Source organism: Mus musculus, chromosome 6, assembly GCF_000001635.26.
Source record: "Mus musculus strain C57BL/6J chromosome 6, GRCm38.p6 C57BL/6J".
NCBI classification, from domain to species: Eukaryota; Metazoa; Chordata; class Mammalia; order Rodentia; family Muridae; genus Mus; species Mus musculus.
The window spans coordinates 52,308,145-52,332,906 of NC_000072.6; the positions used below are offsets into that span (position 1 = coordinate 52,308,145).

The window sequence follows — 24,762 nt, forward strand, 5'->3', positions numbered from 1 at the left end:
GGAAGAGGAGGAGGAAGAAGATGATTTTCTAAGAGATTAAGAGTGTCAAGAGTAGTTGGTTGGGTGTGGTGAACGGCCTATAAATCCTAGCACCCTGGGAGGCTGAGTCAGGATGGCACCTGTGACTTGGTGCTAGGCTGGTAGATTTCAGGTTGCCCTGTGTGATTGGTCTTACCTCTTAAAAACATAGATGCGTGGCCCTGGGAAACCTAGGTCTTTCTTAGAAAAGCACTCAGGGTTGATTGCCATGGAATGAGCCGGTGCTTTAAGGTCCAAAGTAAGTAATTATATTGACATTTGGTTCTGAACGAAGATCAGAGGTTTTACTTTCAGGTACCAGTGGCCTGCACATGACCACATGGGTTGGGGTTTTGTTGTTGTTGTTTTTTTCTTCTACAGTCCCTTGTACAGTCCTCACCCAGCTGCTGGCCTCTATCCTGTAGAAGGAGTATTTCCAAGTGGTTTGCAGCCTTTTCTCCCTCACCTGCAGGTCCAAGGGGAGTACCCAGAGTCCCAGGAATTGTCCCCTCTTCTATGAGTGAGGTGGGAGCAAAAGGACCCTGTTGAAAAGCCCAAGCTGGCTTCTTAGTCCAAGCCTAGTACCTCATGGTAGCCAGGCAAGCATTCTACCACACAGCCCAGCTTCCAAGAGCTGCTCTGAGAGTTGTCTTTATGGCGGGGAGGGCTGGGAGTAGGGTGGGCAGAATCCTCTTACTCATGCATGTATTTCTCCTCATTTCGTCTTCTCAGCTGCAAGCCAGGGATAATTCATATACCTACCCCCAACCCAAGTCTGCAGACGTTGGAAAACACAAATGCATAAAATGGTGCTGCTCTTACACTGTGGCTGCTCTTACCACAGGACTCTTTGTCCTCCTTGGAAAGGATCTATGTTGGGGAGTATTGGCATCAATGTGGCCAGGGGCCTTTTCTCCAGAGGAGTGTGCTCTTGAGGGTAGGGAGGACCTGCTGAGGGCACAGACCTATCTAGATTCCAGAAAGGCTATGGGGTGTTATCTCAACATGATAGCAGAAGAGATTCCCCCAAGGACAGGAAGGAAGATGACTCAGGAGGAGGATCCTAGGTCTGACACTCAGCCTTGCCATGGCCACTTGTTAGGACTACTGGTCACCCTACAACTGAGGGAGAAAAGCCTTGCAGGCTATTAAAACCCGTAAAGAACTCTTATGTAGCTGAAAGAGACGTAGATGTCAACTAGCCTTGTAATAATAGCAAGTATCAGAATGGTAATGATGAAAGAGGCTGTGATACTTCTGTTAGGGCAAGGCGGGAGGGAGCTAGCTATGGTTTGTACCATGAAGACATTGAAGAACTCCCTTGAATGGGAGGGAACAAACTACACTGGGCTCATCCAGGCCTTGTCCAAAGGGACAGAGTTAGCCTCAGGTGAGAAGAGCCTGGGGTGTCAGTCCTATGGTGGGTCTGTTCCCCACTGCTGTCAGTATTCACAGTGAGCTGGGGGTGGGGGTGGGGAGATGGGCTTCTAGACTGCAGAGACAGAACAGGGGCAGGAAGCCACTAGACGCTGGTTTTCAGTAGACTAAGCAAACAGATCCAGAGGAAGAATAGGCAGGACTGGATACCTTTGGGGTTCTGAGAAGTATCAGGCATTGGGGGCCATGAAGCACCCCATTTCTTGCCTCAGATACCTGTGCCCTTTACATCAGGAGGCCCAGAGGCTGAGCACTTCTCCTAACTGCGTTTGCGAAGACTCCAGCTCAACCTTCTGAAGAGGAGAACTGTTCTCTGTTGCCCACTGCGCGGAACACTGCCTCCAGGGGAAGGGAATCCGTCCAGATTATTTGATCTCTGGACTCCTGGAAGCCTGAACCTCTGGAGTTTGGCTTTCAGTAAACCTTTTCTCGCGGGCGGGGGATGTTCCCCCAAGGGGCGCACCACTCAGTGAGTCTGGGCTCAAAAAGAGGCCTGGACAGCTGTATTGGGAGAAGTGGAGCTGACTGATAGATACTCCCACTGCCAACCCCTCTAGCTGCGAAGACCCAGAGTCACAGAAACTTTGCGGAAATAATCCCTGTCACAACCTGAAAGGTCACAGAGGACCAGGGGACAGTATCTACGACAGCTGGGAGACTCTTACTATTTAGAAGGATGCTCTCTTTGTTCTTACATTTGACGAAAGAAAAGTTCATTTCTTTTTCTTTCCCTAGACGACGCATTCACCCCTTCTCCCCGGGAGAAAGCAGGTCCCTGGACTTTCACCCTTGCCTTTCAGCCAGCCATGTGCAAAGGTGCTCTGGACCGCTCAGGACCACTGCCGACCACGCCCCACGGGCCTCGGGTCACTTAGACAGCTCCCACAACCGCAGCCGCCTCTCTCCCAAGCCGGATTTTCTTGCGAAGCGAAGCTGTTTCCGTGGGGATCCACATTCGGTGGCCCAAGCAAAGGTTTAGATTCCATTTAAAACGACTGGCGCGACTTATCTCCCCTTGGCTCCCTAGGATTCTCAGCCACCCTCTATCCCTCCTAGCCGGGCGGAAGCCAAACCCACAGCGTTTGAAGTTCAGAGAATTCCAATCCTCGAAGAACTGGCCGCATCTGAGCCGATCGCCCCAGCAGGAGAAGGACTGCAAGTCGGCGGGGCTGCAGCGGAGAGATGCACCGGGGCGGACTCCACTAAGGTGGCTGTCACCTCTCTTTGCTTTCGAAGGGTTACCTTGCTTCACGCGCTATTAGAAATTTCCTTCCTTCTTCCGCTGCTCAGTAAATAACCTTCATAATACAACGATAGTGAAGATTAAAACACACTTCCCAAGCAGGAAGAAAAACAAAAACAGTAACAACCCAAGACAAAACAGAACAAAAACCCCCAAACCGTGTCTTTCTCCAGCACTCTCTTTTCATCTGCAGTGAAAAATTCTACTCCCTTCATTTGAAGTCGGCCAATTGCTGATATTAGAAGTGACATTTAGTTGGATTTCTTTCTTTTCTTTTTTTTTTTTTTTTCTCTTTAAGCATCGGCATAGGTAGGGAGAGGTTCAAGTAGGGACCTCAAAACTAGGATGCTAAGTAGATGGAGGCTGCTTTAAAAAGCTATGCTGGGGTCTGGGGAGGAATTTGGGACTGGGGGTGGGCTGAGAAGGGATTTTCATGAAGCTCAGATCTGGAGCAGACAGGAGGCTGCAGCCTTCAGAGAGTCTGAGGCCCCTCCTGGAGATGTAAGGAAAGCCTGGCTCCATCCGACTGACCCAGGAAGGAGACTAAATGGCACCCCTTGATCTCACAATTCTGTTCTGCTTTCATCTCTAGGGAAAATGCTGAGTAAAAGGGGATCAAACGTTGAACATTCCCATTGAATGCAAAGCTGGGGGCGGGGCAGGGAAGTCAGACCAGCCTCCCTCTGAGAGGGAGGGCAGTGAAGTAGTGGCTAGTTCATGGGGGGGGGGGGGGGGGGCTGGGAGAGTGGGTGTCTCACAGGCCCAGCCCCAGAAGATGCAGCAGCAGCAGCAGCCCTGAGACAGATTCAGGAGTCTAGAGAACAGAGAGACCAAGCAGACTCTGGCTGGAGTGAGAAAGCCAGGACAAGCCAGAATTGGTGGATATCTCCTCAGGGCAGGAGAAGATCCGAGAACTCACTATCCCCTTGACCCCATCTCTGCCTTGGCCTCTGAAATCTTTCTCTAGATTTCTGGGCTGGCAGTGTTCAGCAACTGCTGGCTTTGGGGGTTAATAGGGAGTGGACACATTTGCTTGGATACCACCCTTCTTGTCATCTGCCCTTGTTCCCCAGGCAAGATTAACAAACATTTGCTGCATCAGGAGAGAAATGGAAAGCCAGAGTCGTTTTCCTAAACCTCTGGCTTCCTCCATTATTTCCATAATCCTAAATCAGCCAGATTGAGGGAAGGGTAGAGAGAAACTGAGAAAAGGGTAGGAGACAGAGGACAATGAGGGAATCACAGGAACTTTCTTAGAAGCTGGGGCTTTGCCTTGGGACACAGGAGTTTTTATCCCCACCCCCCGCTTCTTCAGCTAAGAGGGCAGGCTGCTCACTAGTGGAAAATATTGCAGGGGGAGCCAGAGAGGGGGATGGAGGAGCTAAACTCGGAGGGTGCTCACCTCTGCCCCTCAATCTGGCCCACCTGCCAGGCTCCGCAGGAGATTCTTCTACTCCTTCTCCCAAACACCAAGTCCCAGAATTCCACAGGTCCAGACCTTCACCTCCTCAGAGGATTAGCCTAGTCCCTTCACCCCGCCTACTGCCTGTTTTTGTTTTTTGTTTTTGTTTTTTGTTTTCCCCATGACATTTCAACAACTTTCTCTCCTACCTCTAGCTTTGGACACAGAAAATCTCTTTTGGGTAGAGCCCAGGAGAGGACCCTGCAAGCTCAAACCCTGCTGATACTCTTTGCCACACAATCTACCCACAGCTGCCCTAAAACCATCAGAGAAGGCCAGCACCTTCTACCTGGGCTCCTTCCGTACTACCAGAGCAGGGGGCCGGATTGCCAGCTCCTTTTCATTAGAACACGCCGTTTGTGGCAGAATTCGTTGACTCTGTAGAAATACCTAAAATACAGACAGAAAAAGAAAGGCCAATCTTAGACCCTTTCCCTAACCGACATACCTGAAATAGCCCGGAGATAAGCCAAACCAAAAGATGTTTTCTTCTATGAAGAGCCAATCCAAATTCAAATCAGGCCATCTAGATAGAGATAATTAACAACAACAACTCATTGAACACTTCGAATTTTAGCCAGGTGATCTGGGTGGGGAGAGATTTTTCTTCTTCTTCTAAAATCGAGGAACACTGTGTTAGCACACAAGGCCGGTTCTCAAAGGGGAAAACGATATCTTTTGGCTGTTAGGGGATGAAAATAAAGTTTGGTTCTTAGGAGGGAGACAGATGGGGTTGGGGAGATGAGGGAGGAACGGGTACTTTAGGCTCAAGCTCCCCAGACAACTGAGGTGGAGGGTACCTTTTCAGTAGCTGGTTAAAAAAAAAAAAAAAAAAAAAAAGACAAGCGGTTGTATTAATACTCAGAAAACCTGGGTTTGTAAACAGCTTCCAAAGAGTAGCTATGGATTCTTTCATTAGTATTAGATCTAGACACCAGGTTAAGAAAACAGAAGTCAAAACAACAATAAAATAAAATTTCAAAAGCATTTTTCAATTACCAAGTCCTGTTGCCCCTGTGGAACTCGCTGCGCGCCTTAAGCGCTCCCTTTTCTGTGTGCGGAATTCCATTTGCATCCTCTGTGTCTGGGTGTCTCCCTTTCCCAGTGTGTGTGTCTCTCTGTTTTCACACTCTCCTCCCCATTCGAGCGAGGCCCACACCTGGCGCATCACTGCCGAGCCATTAGCTGCGGGTCTCCTTTCATCTTCACTGTGGCAGACGTTTCTATTTATCCACTTGCGTTCGCCGAGTGGCGTCACCAGCGGTACTGTAATGACGATTGCAGCAGGAGGATGACAGCTTAGAAAGAAGAGGGCAATGGGGCTTCCTCCCAGAGGCGGTGCGGCACAGAGGAGCGCTCGCATCACAAGGTGACCCTAGCTCCCCACTGCCATCTCCGCGGTCGCCGTCGACACGGCGCTGGGGCTACCCGGCGCCTGCCTTGTCGCCTTAGCTCCTCTTCTCAGCCAAGATCCCAGGGAGCCTGGGATTAGGAGCTTACTTGGGGGTTTTCCCCCTCCCCCCCTCTGGAGAGTCCGGGGATGGAGAGCCGAAAGGACATGGTTATGTTTCTGGATGGGGGTCAGCTTGGCACTCTGGTTGGTAAGAGGGTCTCTAATTTGTCCGAAGCCGTGAGCAGCCCGCTGCCTGAACCGCCAGAGAAGATGGTGCCCCACGGTTGCCTGAGCCCGCGAGCCGGCCCTCCGACTTCCCGGGAGCGTGGCGGGGGAGGCCAGGAGGAGGAGCCGGTCGATGGACTAGCAGGCAGTGCTGCAGGGCTGGGCGCCGAGCCACGGTCTGCTGGAGCGGCCATGCTTGGCCCGGGACCCCCAGTCCCCTCCGCGGACAGCCTCTCTGGCCAAGGGCAACCTAGTAGCTCAGACACCGAATCGGATTTCTATGAAGAAATCGAGGTGAGCTGCACCCCAGACTGCGCCACCGGGAACGCCGAGTACCAGCACAGCAAAGGTAGCCACCTTGCCCCTCCGCTCCCCGGTCCGCCCACTCCACCCACAGTTCCCTTCATCTCAGGCCAGGTGCAAGATGCTCCTTTCCCTTGGGGCAGGATGGCTGGGGGTTGGGTGAGTGGGGCGGGGGCACCTGAACAACTCTTTTGCTCTCTGCACCTTAGTGTGTGTGAGGGCTCTCGTGTTATCCCATTAGAGTGACAGTTGTGCCTGGACGAATGTCAGCGTTGGCACAAGTCTTGACTTGAGGGGTCCAAAACGCACCCCAACCTCCCAACCCCCGAGTTTTGTGGGAATGATTCAGCTAAGACGGAAAGACACATCCGTCGGGTAGGGCAAGATCAAACGGTTGTCCGGGCAGTTTGACTGGAGGGGAGCAAGGCACAAGGAGGCGCGGAAGCCCGGAGAATATAAAGGACCGTAAAATCGTGGCGGACTCTGGTCTCCGGAGGGCTGCAGCCCTCCGACCAGTTTGCACGTCGGTCAGAGGTCCAAATTACCTTGTCACTTCCCGGGCTGGCGGCGCCAGGTCGGAAATGGTCCCAATGGTCTAATTGCCTTTGGTCTCCGGTTGCATTTGAAAAGGCGGGGATTGGGCCCTCCCCCTCCCTCTTTCCCTCAGTCTCACTTCTCCACCCAAAGGAAAAGCAGCTGCAGGGGGGCTGGAGCCCCACCCTCCTCTGGGGTGGGTCTAAGGGGTTGGTACTTTAATTACACTGCTCCTTCTCACCAGGGGCTAATGGGAGTGGGGGTGGATAGCTCAGAAGGGAGTCTCTCTATACCAACAATATCCACTCCTAGGAATGAAAGACTGGAAGCCCATCAGCAGACACACCTCCACAAAACCATGGGAATGGGTGGGAAAGGCTTGCCTCTACCTCTAGGCCTAGGCAGCCAACACCACCTTGTTAAGTATCCACCTCCATCTCCTATCATCTTATCATCTATCTAACCCAGCTTCTCTACCATACCATGTCCTCACAACCCATACTCAAAATATACCACTCCTGCAATAGGTGCAACCCAACACACATCCCCACACCTGGTACTGGCATACTGGTGCACACACACACAAGATCGAGGAAGCTCACTGTATGTCCAACAAGCTACAATACATTAACCTCAAGAATTCAGTGTTCCGGCACATCCTTACCCATCCCTACCAACACAAGCAGAGAGTTCAGGGGATATGCCCTTTGCTGCACCCAGGGGCAAGCGGAAGGGAAGCCTTTAGACCCAGTATGCCTTAGGTCCAGGTCTTCCAAACAGCCACTTTAAGCCTGCCCCAAACCTTTTCTGTGTCAAGACCTCTCCGGTGAAGCTTCCAGAGCCCCAGCAGAATCAGTGACTGAGGAAGCTAAGGGGTTCTCCTTCTAATGCCCCTCCTCCAGCCTGAAGTCAGCATTTGTTTGTGTATTTGTGTTGTGTCTCTGTATGTGCACCTGTGTGCTCTGGGCTCCTGTGCAGCGCCAGGCTCCGATGCTCTGGGTAGCAGTCCTACCAGTGGCAGCGAGGCCCCCAAGAGTAACGGTGGCAGCGGCGGCAGCGGCTCTCAAGGCACCCTGGCCTGCAGCGCCAGTGACCAGATGCGCCGATACCGCACGGCCTTTACCCGGGAGCAGATTGCAAGGCTGGAGAAAGAGTTCTACAGGGAGAACTACGTTTCAAGACCGCGGAGATGCGAACTGGCAGCAGCCTTAAACCTTCCTGAAACTACCATCAAGGTAGGCTGGGCTAGGATCCTCGAGGTGGCTATGTACCTAGGTTAGTAGGAAGGAGATGTCAACGGTCTACTGCAGCTGAATCGTCTGGGCCTGGACTCTCCAATCTGGTACACTCAGAATTTCCCTCTGACAGTCCATAGTCAGCCACTGCTGCCAAGATTCCCGTCCTTTTCCTAGGCAAACAGACTACGGAGACAGGTGACTGCAAGTGACAGTGTCCCCAAAGAACAGGGAGCCCTAAATCTATGGGAAAATGTCTTTTGCCTCCCCAGATCCATTGAGGCAGGCCTTCCTCTTAGTACCCTCACTCCAGCTTGTGATGCTAAGCCCGGTGGGCAGGCTGAGCGGCTGCCCAGTCCTGCTCCCGAGGGTTTCCATCTGGGTTGGTGGCCTGCCCTTGTCAGCTGGAGTTGCTTTTGACTCTCCCCCCACTCCCCAGCCCCCCTCACTGCGAGCATGGCCCTCGCACCCCACCCACCCCCAGCCATGGGCCTGGGCCTGGCGCAGCCCTCCAAGGCGCTCCTCTTCCTCTCCTCAGGTGTGGTTTCAGAACCGGCGCATGAAGGACAAGCGTCAGCGGCTGGCCATGACGTGGCCGCACCCGGCCGACCCTGCCTTCTACACCTACATGATGAGCCACGCGGCGGCCGCGGGCGGCCTGCCCTACCCCTTCCCGTCGCACCTGCCCCTGCCCTACTACTCGCCCGTGGGCCTGGGCGCCGCGTCCGCCGCCTCGGCCGCCGCCTCGCCCTTCAGCGGCCCCCTGCGCCCGCTCGACACCTTCCGCGTGCTCTCGCAGCCCTACCCACGGCCCGAACTGCTGTGCGCCTTCCGCCACCCGCCGCTCTATCCCGGCCCGGCGCACGGACTCGGCGCCTCGGCCGCCGCCGCCGCTGCCGCCGGGCCCTGCTCCTGCCTCGCCTGCCACAGCGGCCCGGCCAACGGGCTGGCGCCCAGGGCCGCCGCCGCTGCCGCCGCCTCAGACTTCACTTGTGCCTCCACCTCCCGCTCGGACTCCTTCCTCACGTTCGCCCCCTCTGTGCTCAGCAAGGCCTCCTCCGTGGCGGCGTTGGACCAGAGAGAGGAGGTGCCCCTCACCAGATAAGGGGGCGCCCTCGGGGCTGCCGACTGCAGGATGGACGTCGTGGGGTGGAGGTCGGGGGAGCCTTCGGGGCTCCTCCAGCATCCCACCTGTCACCTCTCTTCTCAGATGCACAGGGGAAAGGAGGTGGAGGTGGGGGGGGGGACACCATAAAGGACTCCGCCTAGAGGATCCAGGAGCCCCAGAAGCGACATTGGCTGCTTAGGAGCAGGAATGGGGTGGGAAAGCGTCCCCTGGGGTGGCCAGGCCTTGCCATTCTCCACCGAAACCACCACTCTATCAGAGGTCGAGGCCTTGGTTCAACAGCTACCCGGGAACAACCCACTCCCAAGCCCCTCGTACCCTTCAACTGGGCCCCCACTCTCCTGTCAAGGGCAAGAGCTGCGAAGGGAACTCGCTGTTTCTTGGAACAAAATGCTGTGTATGCAGAGCAGGTAGAAATTAATCTTCACCAGCTTTTCCAACGCATGGCAGGGGGCTTGTTGATGGCAACATCCCAGCCATTTAGGGGAGAGATGATTTACTGCTAGGGAGATGCTTGCCACTTGGCGAGGAACCTGGGAGCCGGCTCACCTTCCCAGGGCCTCAACTACACAGCATCTGGGGAGTGGTACCCTCTACCAGCCACTGACTTCTTTCCCTATTTCTGGCTTTGTGACATCTCACGACCCGACCTGTGCAGCTCCAGCCTTCTCCCTTCCGGTTTGACATTGGCAGGGAAGGGGCAGGGGCTCCAGGGTCCCTAGGCAGCTTCTGTGGGGCGAACCTCTTCTCCCTTAACCCAGCACACAGCCTGATTAGCAAGTGATGGGTGAGGAGGGGTTTTTGAATGTTGAATGTATGTATAATAATGATCACCACTCTGCTGGGCCACCAAGCCCGGAGCTGCTGAGCCGGTCTAACAAGGCGCCCTGGGAAGAGCTTAGGGAACGGAGACTTCTTACATTCTTCTCTCATTGTCTCCCCAAATTGCCACAGGGCCTTGGCTTTCAGCTGCCAGTACAAACCTTCAGCGCCTCTGGAGGACCCTGTCTCTCCCCTTCACTGGGGTTTATTGGGGAGCCACTTAGGAACTCCTGTACTCATCCTTATAGCCAGTGTTTGAGGAAAAGGACAACTTCAATCATCCAATGCAGGCTTCCCTCCACTGGGAGGAAGTGGTCCTTCCTGCAGGGAATGAATTTGGTTTGGTTTGGGGTTTTCCTTTGCAGCCCAAAGAATTTGCTGTTATGATTTGTTAACCATATTGCAATAAAAGCTGAACATGATTCTTACTTTAGCATTTAAGCATAAGTTTTGTTTTGTTTTGTTGCTATTTTTGAATTGCTAATTTAGCTACCGTGGGCATGTATAGGGACAGAATAAAGGAGATGGACTCACAGAGGGAGGGGTCTCCTAAGTCCCTGTTGGGCATTGGCAGGATCCAAACAAACACTGCAGGAAAGTAGAAGTCTGTCTTCCAGATGACTGGGGTGTAGGCTTGGTTAGTTCTGGGAGTATCTAGGACTTGCCATAGGTAGATTGGCCCCCTAAAGTGTTCAGTTTGCCTAGGGCTCATCCCTCTAATGGATGAATCCTTCAGTTGCTCCAATAGGGGACTTCAGGGCTGCCATCTCCTTTAGTCCTTCCTCCATGATGAGCCTGATGAGATAAGTAGTAATGACAGGTGCTGGACCATTCCAGAGAGCAGTGTTTGCTGGTGGAGTCAGGCCTCCATCCATGCATAGAAAGAAGTGGCTGGATGAGGGTTGGGATGGTCCTACCTGGAGGATGGAATTCTGGCACTACATAGCACTTCCCCGACCTACTCAAGAGTGCCTCGTTCTGAAATCCCAGCCCAGTAGCCTTCTGGGAAGCTAGGAAGGTTTGGGTTGCCTAGCAGGGAGGGTTCTCTGCTGGGCAGTGGGAACTCCACAAATGCCCTCTGCCTTCTTGTATACTGTGGCCCCGCGTGGAACCTTCTACCCAGCAACTGTGCTCCCACTCTTTCCTGCCCCCAGGCCCTCGAAGTTCCCTCTGAAGCCAGGGGCTCCCCAGTGCCAAATCCCAGCAAATTTTGCAGTTGCTCCACATCGGGCAGAGATTGCTTGCGACAGGTAAATGGGCTGCGGGTTGCCTTAATGCCAGGCGTATTTTCAGTTAATAGGGAGGGAAAATGAGGTGTCTGCAGCGATATTGGAAAGTACAAGATCGATGATCCGGCCTCGTGTCCAATCAGCAGCCTTTAATTGACTGTATTTTCTGGGTAATTGAGCCTCTCTTCCTCCAAATTGAAGTGGAAGATATAACAATACATCTTGCCAGGAGGAATTACTCATTACTTCATAATGAAATTTCCCTTTTGCCAAGGTTTGCGGTTTGGCAGTAGGCACCACTTCTCACTCTATGAGCCCCCCCCCCCCCCCCAGCTTAGCGTGCCTGCACCAGGCCATGCCATCTGGCTTGACATGCCTCACGTTGGTTGGGAGAGCAGACTTGACTATGAAGGTACTGTCCGTCTCTAGCTTCAAGTTCGGACTGTAGAACAGATAAGGCAGACCAGGCAAGAGGCCTAACGTGGGATTGTTTTTGGTTTTGTTTCTTTTTAAACTTCTGAGTCTCTTGTCTTAACTGAACTCTGGCAAGGTCCCATTTTGCCTGAAGCTCTGAGCTGTGCACAGCAAACGGTGACTAGGATGCACCTATGAGTTTCAGGTTCTTGATTCTTCCTCCCCTAACACATAACACACACTGGGCTTTGGGACTCTGAGCCCAAGATCTGGGTTCAACAGCGTTTCACATTTTAGTTTCCCCTGCAGCTTCTGAGTCCTGGCAGAACCTGCAGGTCTGAAAACAAGGTCCAGTGCTCAGCTTGGGTCTGCCTAGAGCTGCAAGACTCTGCAGACCAAGTGTGCGCAAAGCCCCGGCCGTCGCTGGCTTGTTAACATGTGATTGATTGCCTTATTAAAGCGTGTTCTTGTAAGTGTGACCAAACTGATTGCATTGCATATGTTTGGGATAATGCTCATTTTAAACAACAGGATAAAGCGGATGAGCTCGCCAGAGCCTCGGAGACGAAATGATTCCGGCCAGCAGTTCCCTAACTCTGGCATTAAATTACCCAGTTACATAGCAAATCACTTAGTTCTCCCAGCCTTACCCCTATTTGGGGTGGGGGTGGGGACTTCGCAGTTTGATCTCACCCTCTGTCCTATTGGTGGCTTTTCACCATACAGAACCACCTTCCTAGGCTCTAAATCTGTAAGGACTCACTAGACATGGGATCCTCCACAGGAAAAAGGCAGCAGGAAAAAGAGATCCATCACACACGTGTTACCCAAAGGACACAGTCCTAGACAGTCACCCCAAATGGATGCTTTGGGTCCCCAAAGTATGTCTCCTCCATCCACAATGCTTTCATGAAAGTTTAAAAGATTCCTTTGTTCTCCAGACTTCTCCTGCTCCGTTGCTTCTATTATTCTCCAAACGAGGAAACACCCGCTGCCATATGTCCTCCGGGAGAGGATGGGTGTCACAGTGGACAGTTGTGGAAGATGCCCAGACGGATGGCATACTCCAAGTGGGAAGAGTTTCTTTCTTTCTTTCTTTCTTTCTTTCTTTCTTTCTTTCTTTCTTTCTTTCTTTCTTTCTTTCTTCCTTCCTTCTTTCCTTCCTTCCTTCCTCTCTCTCTCCCTCCCTCCCTCCCTCCCTTTCTTTTCTTTCTTTCTTTCTTTCTTTCTTTCTTTCTTTCTTTCTTTTGTGTTTATGTGTGTTAAGCATCCTCTCCCCACACAGTGAGGGAAGGGAGAGGAAAAGAGATTGTAGAGGGGTGTCTTCTAATCATCTCCACTCCCAGCCATTAGTTGCAGCAACGTTTTCTTTCTGTGTGCTCCACTCCCATCAAAGAAATTCTCTTCTTGTCTCCACTCACCCCTGACTTGCACTAAGAGTCAAGCTGCTGGGAGACTGAACTTTCTAAGGAACACCTTTGGGATCTGCTGGAATTCTGATTTGTTCAAGATGATGACAGTCATCAGGACAAATCAGAAACAATGCCACTCTTCAGAGTGTCATTTGTAAGTGCAGTTGCACAGATTCGTTTGCAGTCCCCAGCCAAAACACTGAGTAAGAAAATTGATGCAACGGCAAATTTCTTCCCTTGCTCCCCTCTTCCCAGGTTCTGCAGGGGCAAGCATATCGAATTCAATAGGAAAAACACTAAGGCCAAATTCTCCATTTACCCAATGTATGGGACCCTGAAATGTTGACGCTGTGGGTAGGAGAATCAAATCCCAACTATAAACCCCATCGTAGCATCTATAAAACAAACAAAACACAAAGTCATTTCCAAATTGCCTTCTCAGCAAAGAAGTATGTGATATTCTGAGGAGGAGGGAGAAAGATTGCCACTTAAAAATAACATGAAAGCATTAAGTAATTATTTAAAACAAGGCTGTTTAGAAAAATATTTGTATTTATTGCAGCTGCTCAATTGGCCTCGTTAAAGTCGGCAAGCATTTAAATTGTGTTACAATCTCATTTAAATCCTGCTCGGTTCCAGCAGGCTGAAGAGCTTGAATAGACCAATCACTTCATAATGATGATGAATGAGAAATTAATTCAGATACAAGCAAGACAATTTAGGCCTTCATCTGTTTAAATAGCCTTCCAATATTATTCGCGATCGCGGGTCACAGATTGAATCAATTGTCCAATCTTGTGAAAGTCATATCCTTACATCTTCATCCAGATTATTTATAGCGCAGTGAGGGCTGCTGAAAGGTATACGCCGTTAACAGGGACAATTACTTAAAGGGAAACGTTTATAAAATGGAAAACAAATGCCAGAGATGGTAACAAATGGAATCAAACGCAGCCATTCCAATCTGGCAGCTGGAGGGAAGGGAGCGGGCACAACCGTTCCGGAAGAGGGGAGAATTCTGACCTCCTGGGGCCCAGGTGAGGCGGAGAATCGAGGGCGCCTGCGCTGTCGCAGCAGGAGCAGTCCCGGCTGTTTGGCCCTTGCTTGCGTTAGGTTCTTGCGTTACTAGTGCAGGAGATAGCCTGCAGTTTTCTGGGACCCACGTCTTGAGGAGCAGTCCCTTACAGGGGTCCGTCCCAGTTTGTACCTGGGTCTCAGTTTCCCTTATGCGGGACATCAGTTTTCCTCTGGCCGCCACTACCAGGTGGCCGCAGGAGAGGGTCTGGAGCCTTGGTCCTGAGCTGCAGAGTTGCTGATGATTTTTGGACGCTGCAGACTCAACCTCCTCTTAACTTACCATCCATCCTTCTAAGCTGAAGGCCGCTAAAGGCTCTAGGTTACATAGGCCCCTCTATTTGCTTCCCGCTGCACACCCACCTGGCTGCTTTCCCACCCAGGAGCGGCGCCCAGATCTCCCCATCCTTAGGTGTCCCGTCCTGAATCTAAGTCTTGAAACAACCTCTTTCCATGAGGCCAGGCTCATTCCGTCGCCTTTTTTTTTTTTTTTTTTTTTTTTTTGGTCAGGATGTCCTCTGCCAGGACCCACGAAGTTAGGGTGACTGTTACTTGGAGGTGACAGGTGTTTTCACGGCTTGTTTAGGAAAACCCGCCATGGTGCTGCCAGGGAGGAGGTTTGCTTTCTGTGGTGTGGGTGCTAGCACAGATCTAAGCGCTTCTCATCTCTGCCAACTAAAAGCCTATCCCAGGAAGAAAGAGAGCCTTCTAGGCGGCGCTCTTAGGGGGAAGTTAGTAGGGTGGTCTCAGAACACTGGAACAAGGAAGATGGTCCATTCCATACGCAGAACCTGGAGGATGGGAGGAGAGCAAGTGGATCCCGAGCAATACAGGAGGAGTCCGCTCTGCACTCCAGTCCTAGGGGTGGCTTGTTTTTTTATTTTTCATTTTTTCTCCTTCTGTATTTCTCTATTTGAAACAAAGCCCAACTAACGGATTCCTGGCGCTCTGAGGACCCACTCCTGGGAGCGACTTTGATGTATTGCTGTCCAATTAGTGCCTTTAATTGGTGTCCTCGGGGACAGGCAGGCCGAGAGCTGGGACGCAGCCTCCTCTCGACTCTCCTGCACACTGAAAAGGTAAAATTTATAACGCACTGCGGGAACCCCTTGGGAGAGCAACGAGCAAAGAGGGGGCAGAGAAAGGAGAGTGGCAAGTCCAGCTTGCTGAGGATGCATCCCCCAACCTCCGGGGTCCGGGAGAAGGGTCTAGAACACATGTGCTCTGCTCAGGTTTCTGAGCAGAAGAGTTGGGGGCGGCCAAGTCGCTGAAGATTATGAATTTGCTTGCAGAAAAGCCAGGGGAGTTTGCATTGTCTGTAGATGCCCAACCCCATGTGGTCTCCCATCTCGTTAATAATGGCTGTTTGTTAACAAGGATGCGGAGGTTAAATAATCCGGGTGGAAGATTAAACACGCCTCATCAAGGCGGCCCGGAGCTGAGCCTCTGCGCAGAGACCTGCAGCACAGCCAGCTAGCTTGCTGGAGCCTGGAGGATGGTGGGAATAGAGAGCTTCCCCGAGCAAGCACTGAAGTGGAGGAAAGGAAAGATCTGAGGCCCTTGGAAAGCCAAACTCCTAGATCTGCTCAGTAGAGAATTCAAATCAGAAGCAGTTCCAGTAGAAGATGGTTGTCGAATTATGGAGGAAGCTACTTGTGAATCAAAAAAGCAGCTCCGGGGCCTGAATTCTAGGTTCCCACGCTCCAGTTTACACCACTAGGAAGTAAGGGGTGCTTGTATTCCATGTGACTAGCACTCAGCGGACTCGGGGAAATGCGGCTCCTGGCTGGACACTACCTCCTAATAGCTGCACAGGTGGCACCCATTATTCTCCTCAGGCCATTTTGTTTTTTTTCTGTTGTATGAAATGGACATGAGCCCAGGCTCCATGCAGCTGATGTCTCTTTCTTTCCTTCCTCCATTTCCCCAGCACTTTCTCCTTTGCACTGTCTCTACTTAACTTTGGAAAGTTCAGTCAGAGAGGATTTTATTCTGCAAATAGTTAGGACCTACTATGTGTTCGTCATGTGTGATGTGTGCTTTTAAAACGGGAGAGCAGATCATCAATTCTTATCCCCTCCTCACCATTCCCAATATGTGTCATAACGGGAAACAAGGGTGGGAATGTTGAAGGAGAGAGAATGGGATGGGAACATATTTGGGGGACAGAGAAGCTGTTGAGGGAGGTGTGGTGGAGCTGTTAAGAAGAAGTAAAGGACTTGAAGAGACAGCAGGGATGTCAGTGAGGACAGACAGTGCACACAGTAGTTCCTTGAGCTGGGATTAGGGCTTGCAGATGAGGGAGAAGGACTTTCTGGAGTCCTGGTGATGTCCAGTGAACAAAGGGTCTCAGAATCTGCTGAGAAAGTATGAGTGCTGATTTTCTATCTACATGTTGTACCAACAGTTGGAGTGATGACTGTTAGCTAATTTCAAAAGAAAGCACTTTCAGTTTTTTAACCAGAGAATTGAACTGCTAGGCCGGTCCAAGCTTTTGCCTCAGAGAAGGTGTTGGGTGAGTGTCCCGTTGAGCATTCTTCTAGACATCAGGAAAGGTGGCTTCTGCATTTGTCTACCTTTGGTTAGAAGGTCCAGAGGTCAGAGTGGTGGGCAGTAAGCTGGACACAGCGGTGACTGAGTCTTTGGTGGTGTAAGCCCTCTGTTCTGGGCTTGCCTGGAGTCATTTTCCTTGGTTCTCAGGCAGCCTTCTGAGTTGAGCATAGTATTCATTCTCATTTTGCAGAGGAAGCTGAGTCCCAGGGAGCAGGCGCGTTCCAGGCCTGTGTTACTTCGTCAAAGGATTAATCTCGTTCCAGAACACAGGCATGCACTACTCTGCTGAAGCTGTCCTCTTGGTGTGGCAGGGCGCTGAGGGCAGATGGGGAGCGTGTTTCTCCTTAGAGTTGCTAACATCAAATATCAGTTCTAGATAAAGGCAGCTAGTGTGGGGAGCTTGATGTGTTAACACTCAGGAGTCTATTTTAACAACAAAAAACATTTGTGCCTGTTCCTAGGGGTCCAACCCATGACCACATGCATGCTAGGTGAGCTCTCTATTTTAATTTATATATTAAATTTTATTTTAATAAATATTTTATATCTTAAAGATGTCCATTTTAATTATTATTAGTATTATCAGTACTATTTGGCTTTTTTTTTTTTTGGCTTGTTTGTTTGTTTGTTTGTTTGGAGACAGGGTTTCTCTGTATAGCCCCGGCTGTCTTGGAACTCACTTTGTAGACCAGGCTGGCCTTGAACTCAGAAATCCGCCTGCCTCTGCCTCCTGAGTGCTGGGATTAAAGGCGTGTGCCACTACCGCCCGGCCTATTTGGCTTTTTGAGAAAAGGTTCTCACTATATTGTTTTGGCTGGTTAGCAACTCACATGTATAGATCAGGCTGGCCTCAAACTCACAGAGATCTGCCTGCTTCTGCCTCCCATGGGTTGGGATTAAAGACAAAGTGCAAAATTCCTTTCTACCTTCTAAAACATACAGTCAGTGTTTCTTTAGTGAACGTGAGCAATGCAACCCAATAAATCAATCAATAAACATTCCTTAGTCCCTTATATAGGACTGATAACAGACTGGAGTTTGCTCAATGTCTTCATTTCAAATTTCAAATCAGCCACATTGAGATATGGCTTTGTTTGGACCCCCTCACAATTAATTTGTGCTTTGCTTGAAAAATAACTCATTAGTGGTGACAGCTGTGGTCAAGCTGCCCCTATGGTGGGGAGTACACTGTCTTTGGCAGGGAGCCTGCCAAGAGAGAGCTTGGGAGATACCACAACTCATTTGCTGTTTGATTTAGTATCCATTTCCTTACTATCAGAAGCTATGTGTTTTATAAAATATAAAATACAAGCATGTTGACACCTATCGATTGAAACATAAATAATTTGAGTTATACCAAAGTACACATTCTGGAACCAGGGTCCTTGGGCTTAAATCTCCACTCTGATCCTTCATATATCATAAGCCTTACTATAGAGTGCAGGCTGGCTTTGAACTCAGAATCTTCTTGCTTCAACCCACTGGGATTTTGGGTGAGGACCACTGTAACCGGCTCTGAAATGCAGGAGGGCAAGGCAGGTGGGCAGAGCTGGGGTTCTCGGTTCCTGGCTGTTATTTAGTGATTGAGAGAGCAATGGCTGTTTAGTCTCCTAGACTTTACCGTCTAGAGTTCCAGTCTTCTGAGACAGAGGGTATGGCCAAATGAGGTAATAAGCATAGAGTGCTTGCTTCCCTGGTTTTCCCTCTTTGTTCTTTTTCTGACCCTTTATTCCTACCCATCCACTGACCCCTTGGATAGAGAATACGATTTAACTGCAAGTCTCACTTTCTCTAGGGTCAAGGAGAGCAGAGGCCACTGTTTGTAGATTCTGCCTGTTGGGTTTACAGAGTTAGGACAGGCCACTGCTGCTGGTGGGGATGTGGATTAGCTGTGGAAAGTTCCACACCACGGCATATTAAAATTGTCTGTGGGAGATTGTACACCAGGCCGTGCCCTGACTTAGCTGAATGCGATGCTTACAGACTACAGATCTGTATAGTTGTAATTTTTCAAGGTCTCTGGGAAGATCTTGAGGCAAAGAAATGTGCCATTTACCAAGGTCGGGTGTCCTTACGTGCCTGTCATATTCCACTAAGTGGCCAAGAGCACATGCTGGATTTAAAGGCTAAATCTCTATTTCCCAATGGCCACTCCAGGAAGAGAACACTCGGGTTGGACATCTCTGAACTTTGAGAACCTAGCCAATCAGCAGGAGCTGGGGTAGGGGTGAGGTGGGCAGGACAACTACAACAGAACACACAAAACCAAACCAAGGCAGTGTGGCATACTTTCACCTACTTACCCTAGTAAACCACCAGGAAGGAAGGGCAAAGGGCTCCCCCTTTGATAGGAAGCTCAGGTTACAGACCTGGAAGATAAGCTCTATGTTGACTCCAATAGGCCCTGGGGAAGAAGGCTTTGGAAATCTGACTAGCCACTGTTATCTAAATGACCAGAGCTGGCCAGGTGCCTTTAGGAATTAAGACTGTTTAAGATTGGAGATAGGCTGGCGAGGGGGTGGGGTGGGGGGGTGGGGGGTGGGAGGAGTGGAGGACTATGGGAGATACTCATGCTGCCATTCTACAGAAAACTTCTCAACCCCCAGGAAAATACTCTTAGAGCTGCCAGACTAGGTTGGCTTCTGAGATAACATGACTTTTCTGCATAAAAGGTCTTCTCTTCTCTTCTCTTCTCTTCTCTTCTCTTCTCTTCTCTTCTCTTCTCTTCTCTTCTCTTCTCTTCTCTTCTCTTCTCTTCTCTTCTCTCCTCTCCTCTCCTCTCCTCTCCTCTCCTCTCCTCTCCTCTCCTCTCCTCTCCTCTCCTCTCCTCTCCTCTCCTCTCCTCTCCTCTCCTCCCTCCCTCCCTCCCCTCCCTCCCCTCCCCTCCCCTCCCCTCCCCTCCCCTCCCCTCCCCTCTCCTCCCCTCCCTTTCTTTTCTTTTCTTTTCTTTTCTTTTCTTTATTCTTCCCCCTCTGCCAGAAAGATGGCTACTTATGTATTTATTTTAAAATTGATTTTTGTTCAAATGCAGTTCAGAAAGAACCTGTTAAGGCCATGTTCTCCCTGGTGCCAAAGCTGGAGACTTGTGTTTGCTGGAATAACTGAATCGGGTCAAAGGAAAGGAAGAGAAAAAAGAAAGAGGAAATCTCTCAGTTAACCATTCAAGCCACAGGCAACCTCTGAGAAAAAAAGCTGTGGCACTTGGTCCTAGAGACACTGGGCTCCTGCTGTGAAGGGTGTGAGTTCCCAGTCACCTGAGGTGATCTCTGTATGGGTAGTGATTGATCACTAAGTCTAAACTGAAGATGGAGCCCGTTTCTAAGGAGCTTTTAATACATTAGAATTGCCGTTTAGCTTGAGATTCTACACTTAGTTTACCTGCAACACGGTTCGAGTGGGTTGGAGCAGAGCATCCTCAGAGCATCCCCAGCTGGCTTCTCCACATCACCTATCCGTTTGTCTACTAATGGACTCTTAGCTTGTTTCCCAGTCTTGGCATTTGTGAGTATTGTGGCAATGAATGTGAAATGTGGGTATCTTCAGTTGAGGGTGACTTCACCTCGCTAGGGTTCGCAGTTCGCCCAGGAGAGAGATTGCTAGGCTGTATGAAAGCTTTAGTTCCAGTTTTGTTGGGAAGCTTCATGCTGTCTGTATTCTCGCTAACGGTGCACTAGGGGTTCCTTATCCACCACGTCCTCATAACCCTTCATTATTTCTTGCTTCTCCCCTTCTCCTCCTCCCCTCAGTACTAGTGATTGGACCCAGGGCCTATGTACTAGGTAAGCACTCTACCACTAAGCTTATATTCTACTTTGAAATACATTTAAAAAAAAAATTGAGACATGGTTTTAGTAAGTTGCCTAACCTGGTCTTGAACTTGCTTGTCAGGCAGGCCTTGACGTTTCAGTCTTCTGGCTCCAGCCCTCTAATCTAAGTGACTAGGATCCCCACCCCCACTCCCACACTTTGTTGTGGGAATACCCACAACCAGAGGAGGAAACCATCACTTTCCTTAGCTCCTGGATACCTCCAGCTCTAGCACAGTAACCAGCACATAGAAACTTTTCTCTTTTTTTGGTCTCTTCTATGCATTTTTGTTGTTGTTGTTGTTTCCTAGTTTCTCCTCCTCTGTTTTGATGCTATCCATTCAAGGGCATGAAGGGGTATTTCCTCCTGATTTTAATTTTTAATTTGCCCTTTCCTGATGATCAGTGATGTAGGTGTTTCTCAGATACTTGCTGGCCCTTTTTTTCAGCCATCTTTGGAGGTTGTATCCAGGTCTCTCTCTCTCTCTCTCTTTCATGATACTCATGACGCTGGTGTTTTGTTTGCATGTACCTCTGTATGACGATGTCAGATCTACTGGAGCTGGAGTTGCAGACAGTTGTGAGCTACCATGTGGGTGCTGGGGACTGAACTCAGGTCTGCTAGAGGAGCAGCCAGTGCTCTTAGCCACTGAGCCATCTCTCCGGTCCAGTTTTATTATTACTATTATTATAGTTTTAATATACACGTTATTTTATGCGTATGGGAGTTCAGCCTCCAGTGCCTAGAGTGACAGAGGGTTGTGAGGTAGGTGGGTGCTGGAAATCAAACCTGGGTCCTCAAAAAGAGCAGCCAGGATTCTTTGCTATTCTGCTCTAAGAATTCTTTATACAATTTGGATATTAACCCCTTATCAGAGAGGTTGATTTCTCCTACCCAACATTGGTTTTGTTGTTGTTGTTGTTTCCTTTGCTGAGCAATTTTTTGGGGGGTGGGGTTGGGGGTATGGTATCCAAAAGATTATTATCTAGGCTAATGTCAGGCAGCTGTCTCCCTGTGTTCTCTTCCAGGAAAGTTATGATTTCAGTTCGCTCATTCAGGTCTTTTATTGCCTTGGGTTTGTATGTATTCTGTGAGACAGGAGTTCAGGCTGATGCTGTGGTGTTCATGTGGAACCCGAGGCTGTGGCTGTGCTGGCTCTGGGTTTCCTCTTTGGCCTTCTGTGTTTGTGCCTGGTGTAGTTTTTATTCTTTTGAGACAGAATTTCTCTAACTGGAATCTCTAACTGTCTTGGAACTCCCTCTGTCGCCTAAGATCCTCCTGCTTCTGCCTCTCAAAGGATGGGATTAAAGGTGTGTGCCACCACACAGGGCCAACTTCCTCTTTGTTTTAAGGAGGTGAAGCAAGAACTTTGCATAGGCTCAGAGGATCCACCAGGTGGGGAGTTGTGGTGGGGTGGAGGTGGGTGGTGGGTGGGCAGGTACAGAGGTGCGGCAGGGTGGTTCTAAAATTTTGGCCCTCACCCAAATTATTATATGTTTGCTCAAATGTGTGTCATTTACACCTTAGACTTAGAATTTCTAAACTTTACATCCCTTTTCTTAAAGCCAGCAGGTCCTCTTTCTACATGCCTCCCTTCACTACCACCAGAACATTTCAAAAACAGAATCTCTACTTAATAAAACTTTAAAGTCTGTAGAGGCCAGATAATTTTAGCAGATGAATAGATACACTTTCTTTCTTTTCTTTTTTACTTTTTTAAAAAATTGGATATTTTCTTTATTTACATTTCAAATGTTATCCCTGTTCCTGGTTTCCCCTCTGAAAACCCCCTCCCCCTATTCCCTCCCACTTCCCCCTGCTCACCAATCAACTCACTCCTGCTTCCTGGCCCTGGCATTCCCCTACACTGGGGCATAGAGCCTTCACAGGACCAAGAGCCTCTCCTCCCATTGATGACCGACTAGGCCATCCTCTGCTACATATGCAGCTGGAGCCATGAGTCCCACCATGTGTTTTCTTTGGTTGATGGTTTCTGGGAGCTCAGGGGGTACTGGTTAGTTCATATTGTTGTTCCTGTTATGGGGCTGCAAACCCCTTCAGCTCCTTAGGTCCTTTCTCTAGCTCTTTCATTGGGGACCCTATGCTCAGTCCAATGGATGGCTGTGAGCATCCACTTCTGTATTTGTCAGGCACTAGCAGAGTCTGTCAGAAGAGAGCTATATCAGGCTCCTTGTCAGCAGGCTCTTGTTGGCATCCATGACAGTGTCTGGGTTTGGTGATTGTAAATGGATGGATCCCCAGGTGGATCAGTCTCTTGATGGTCATTTCTTCAGTCTCTACTCCACACTTTGTCTCTGTAACTTCTTCTATGGGTGTTTTGTTCCCCCTTCTAAGAAGGATGGAAGTATAAGTGGATACACTTTCTTTTTTTTTTTTTTTTTTTTTTTAAAAGATTTATTTATTTAATATATATAAGTACACTGTAGCTGTCTTCAGACACTCCAGAAGAGGGAGTCAGATCTTGTTACAGATGGTTGTGAGCCACCATGTGGTTGCTGGGATTTGAACTCAGGACCTCCGGAAGAGCAGTCGGTGCTCTTAACCACTGAGCCATCTCTCCAGCCCGTGGATACACTTTCAATTTTGTTTTCTTTTCTTATTTTTTTTTGGAAGAGGATTTTGACTGGTTTTGATCTCACCATGCTCACCCGAGTCCTGGGATTATAGATAAATATTACCGTATCTCACAGTTGAAATGATTATTGTGAATTTAACTGCACACGTGTACACATACACACACATGCACACGCACACACACTTTTTGGTGCCTACCTGTGTGTATGAGTGTTCTACCTTGGGTTATAACCCCAAGCCTCACAGTAAACATTTGGGTGAGTGTTATAGGCTTACCTGTTAATGGATGGTACTTTATTTACATCCATGGTGATTGTGAGATGGCTTCCCGTCTTCAGTGAGAAACTAAGCCTTGTCACAGATAGTGTTTGAATGCTTTGTGCAGTGCTACACTTGACGGACAGTCTTGTTGCTCAAAGGACGTTGCTTTGGTCATTGGTGAGCGCACATGGCTTACAGCCCTGTGCCCATTCCTCGAATCCTTCAAAGTCAATTATTCTAGTTTCAGGACAAAGCAGTATGGTCTTGGAGAAGGGGTATCTGAAATAGTTTCATTTTGGTTTGCTGCAGGCTCTCTGCCTTTTGTCCCTTTTTTTCCAGGCTGTGTCTTAACTCCTATCACATCAGATTTAAAAATATGTAGCTAAATGGCAGAGGCCTGGCAGTGCTGTATGGAGAATTGATTTCTAAAATTATATTTATCAGTTATTATTATCTGTTCTTTTTTTTGTGAAGGATAAAAATGAAAGTGACTTTAGTCTGCGATATCTCAGAAGTGAAAATGAGCCAAATTAAACAAAATATTCATGTTGTGAGGGTGCTAAGTGGCTTTCAAAGAACAAGGTTAATATGAACTGATTTAATTTTAGTAGTTAGTAGCTTCAGTAAAAAGAATTGTGCATTTTTAAGGCACACCTGTTAATAACTTCTGTTTTAATTTGGTGGTTGATTTCTGGTGTAATTCTCTCTCTCTCTCTCTCTCTCTCTCTCTCTCTCTCTCTCTCTCTCTCTCCAGGGTTTCTCTGTAGCTCTGTCTGTCCTGTAGACCAGCCAGTCTGGCCTCAGACTCACAGAGATCCATCATCCTCTTCGTGGCATGCACCACCATCCGGTGACTTGGTGTGGTTTTGATCATTATTAATACATGTTGCACCTTTAGAATCCTAGTATTCATGTCAAACAATGTCCTGTGTGATTGGTCTCTATACATTTATTTTTTTTTCTGGCTGTCTCTTTTAAAAAGCTGCTAAATTGGGGGGGGCGGGGCGGGGAAATCATTCCATACGATTTAAAACATCACATTTAAAACATTCACTGATAGCCCAAGTTCGTTGTAAATTCTGAGGGGTTAGAAACAGTGGGATTTGCCCTTGCTGCAGAAGGTAATTTGAGATCTGGAGAGAGCCAGTTCGAAGGCTTTCAAACAGCTGAAGTGAAGTGGATCCAGATTTGTACAAGGCAGAGTTACTTTCTCAGGAATAAAAAGGTAGCCAGATCATGAAGAGGGGTTAGACTTTGAAACCAGGCAAGCCTGAGTTCAAATTCCTCTTATCATTTATTAGCTGTATGTGAAAATTAACCTCCTAAACCCCAGGACCTTTCTGGGGAAGAATTCCCACCCAGTTCTGGAGAAGTGACCAATTCTAAACTGATAGCAGCACCCAGACTTCCTGCCTCCCTCCAAAGGCAGAAGGATTATTAGCCCACACCCCCCTAGAGGCTCTGTACCTGCAGATAAGGTGGGCACTTTGAAGTGCAAGACCCTGTCAGCAGGGATTACCACCCCTGCTGAGGAGATGAAGCCTGCAATGGGAATTGCAAATGATGTTGATAAAATCCTGTTTGGAGTGTTTGGAATCTTGGGAAATACGGAGGCCCTG

At 49.3% G+C, this 24,762-nt stretch overlaps 1 protein-coding gene and 1 long non-coding RNA gene across 3 annotated transcripts; one reads left to right on the top strand and one right to left on the bottom strand.

Annotated features, from left to right (window-relative positions):
- Positions 1-244: 244 nt before the first annotated feature.
- Evx1os (even skipped homeotic gene 1, opposite strand) lies at positions 245-6,688 on the bottom strand. The gene is made up of 4 exons (NR_038163.1): positions 6,627-6,688; positions 5,160-5,426; positions 4,609-4,686; positions 245-2,753 (listed from the first exon to the last, which is right to left on the bottom strand). It is a non-coding gene; the product is annotated as an even skipped homeotic gene 1, opposite strand (long non-coding RNA).
- On the top strand, positions 5,354-10,245 carry Evx1 (even-skipped homeobox 1). Of its 2 annotated transcripts, none has more exons than NM_007966.4 (3): positions 5,354-6,127; positions 7,594-7,850; positions 8,389-10,234. In NM_007966.4, exons 1-3 carry the CDS (start codon positions 5,701-5,703, stop codon positions 8,953-8,955), a joined length of 1,251 nt encoding a protein of 416 aa, NP_031992.1. In that variant the 5' UTR covers positions 5,354-5,700; the 3' UTR covers positions 8,956-10,234. The 2 variants fall into 2 exon arrangements, with proteins under 2 accessions (NP_031992.1, XP_006505579.1); XM_006505516.1 differs by having other exon boundaries at positions 5,905-6,072; positions 8,389-10,245.
- The last annotated feature ends 14,517 nt before the right edge of the window (positions 10,246-24,762 follow it).

Excerpts from the sequence above, each read along its gene's own strand:
- Evx1 (NM_007966.4), top strand. The coding sequence starts at position 5,701 with ATGGAGAGCCGAAAGGACATGGTTATGTTTCTGGATGGGGGTCAGCTT. Across the intron at positions 6,128-7,593 it reads CGAGTACCAGCACAGCAAAG|CGCCAGGCTCCGATGCTCTG; the intron begins GTAGCCACCTTG and ends GCTCCTGTGCAG. Across the intron at positions 7,851-8,388 it reads TTCCTGAAACTACCATCAAG|GTGTGGTTTCAGAACCGGCG; the intron begins GTAGGCTGGGCT and ends TCCTCTCCTCAG.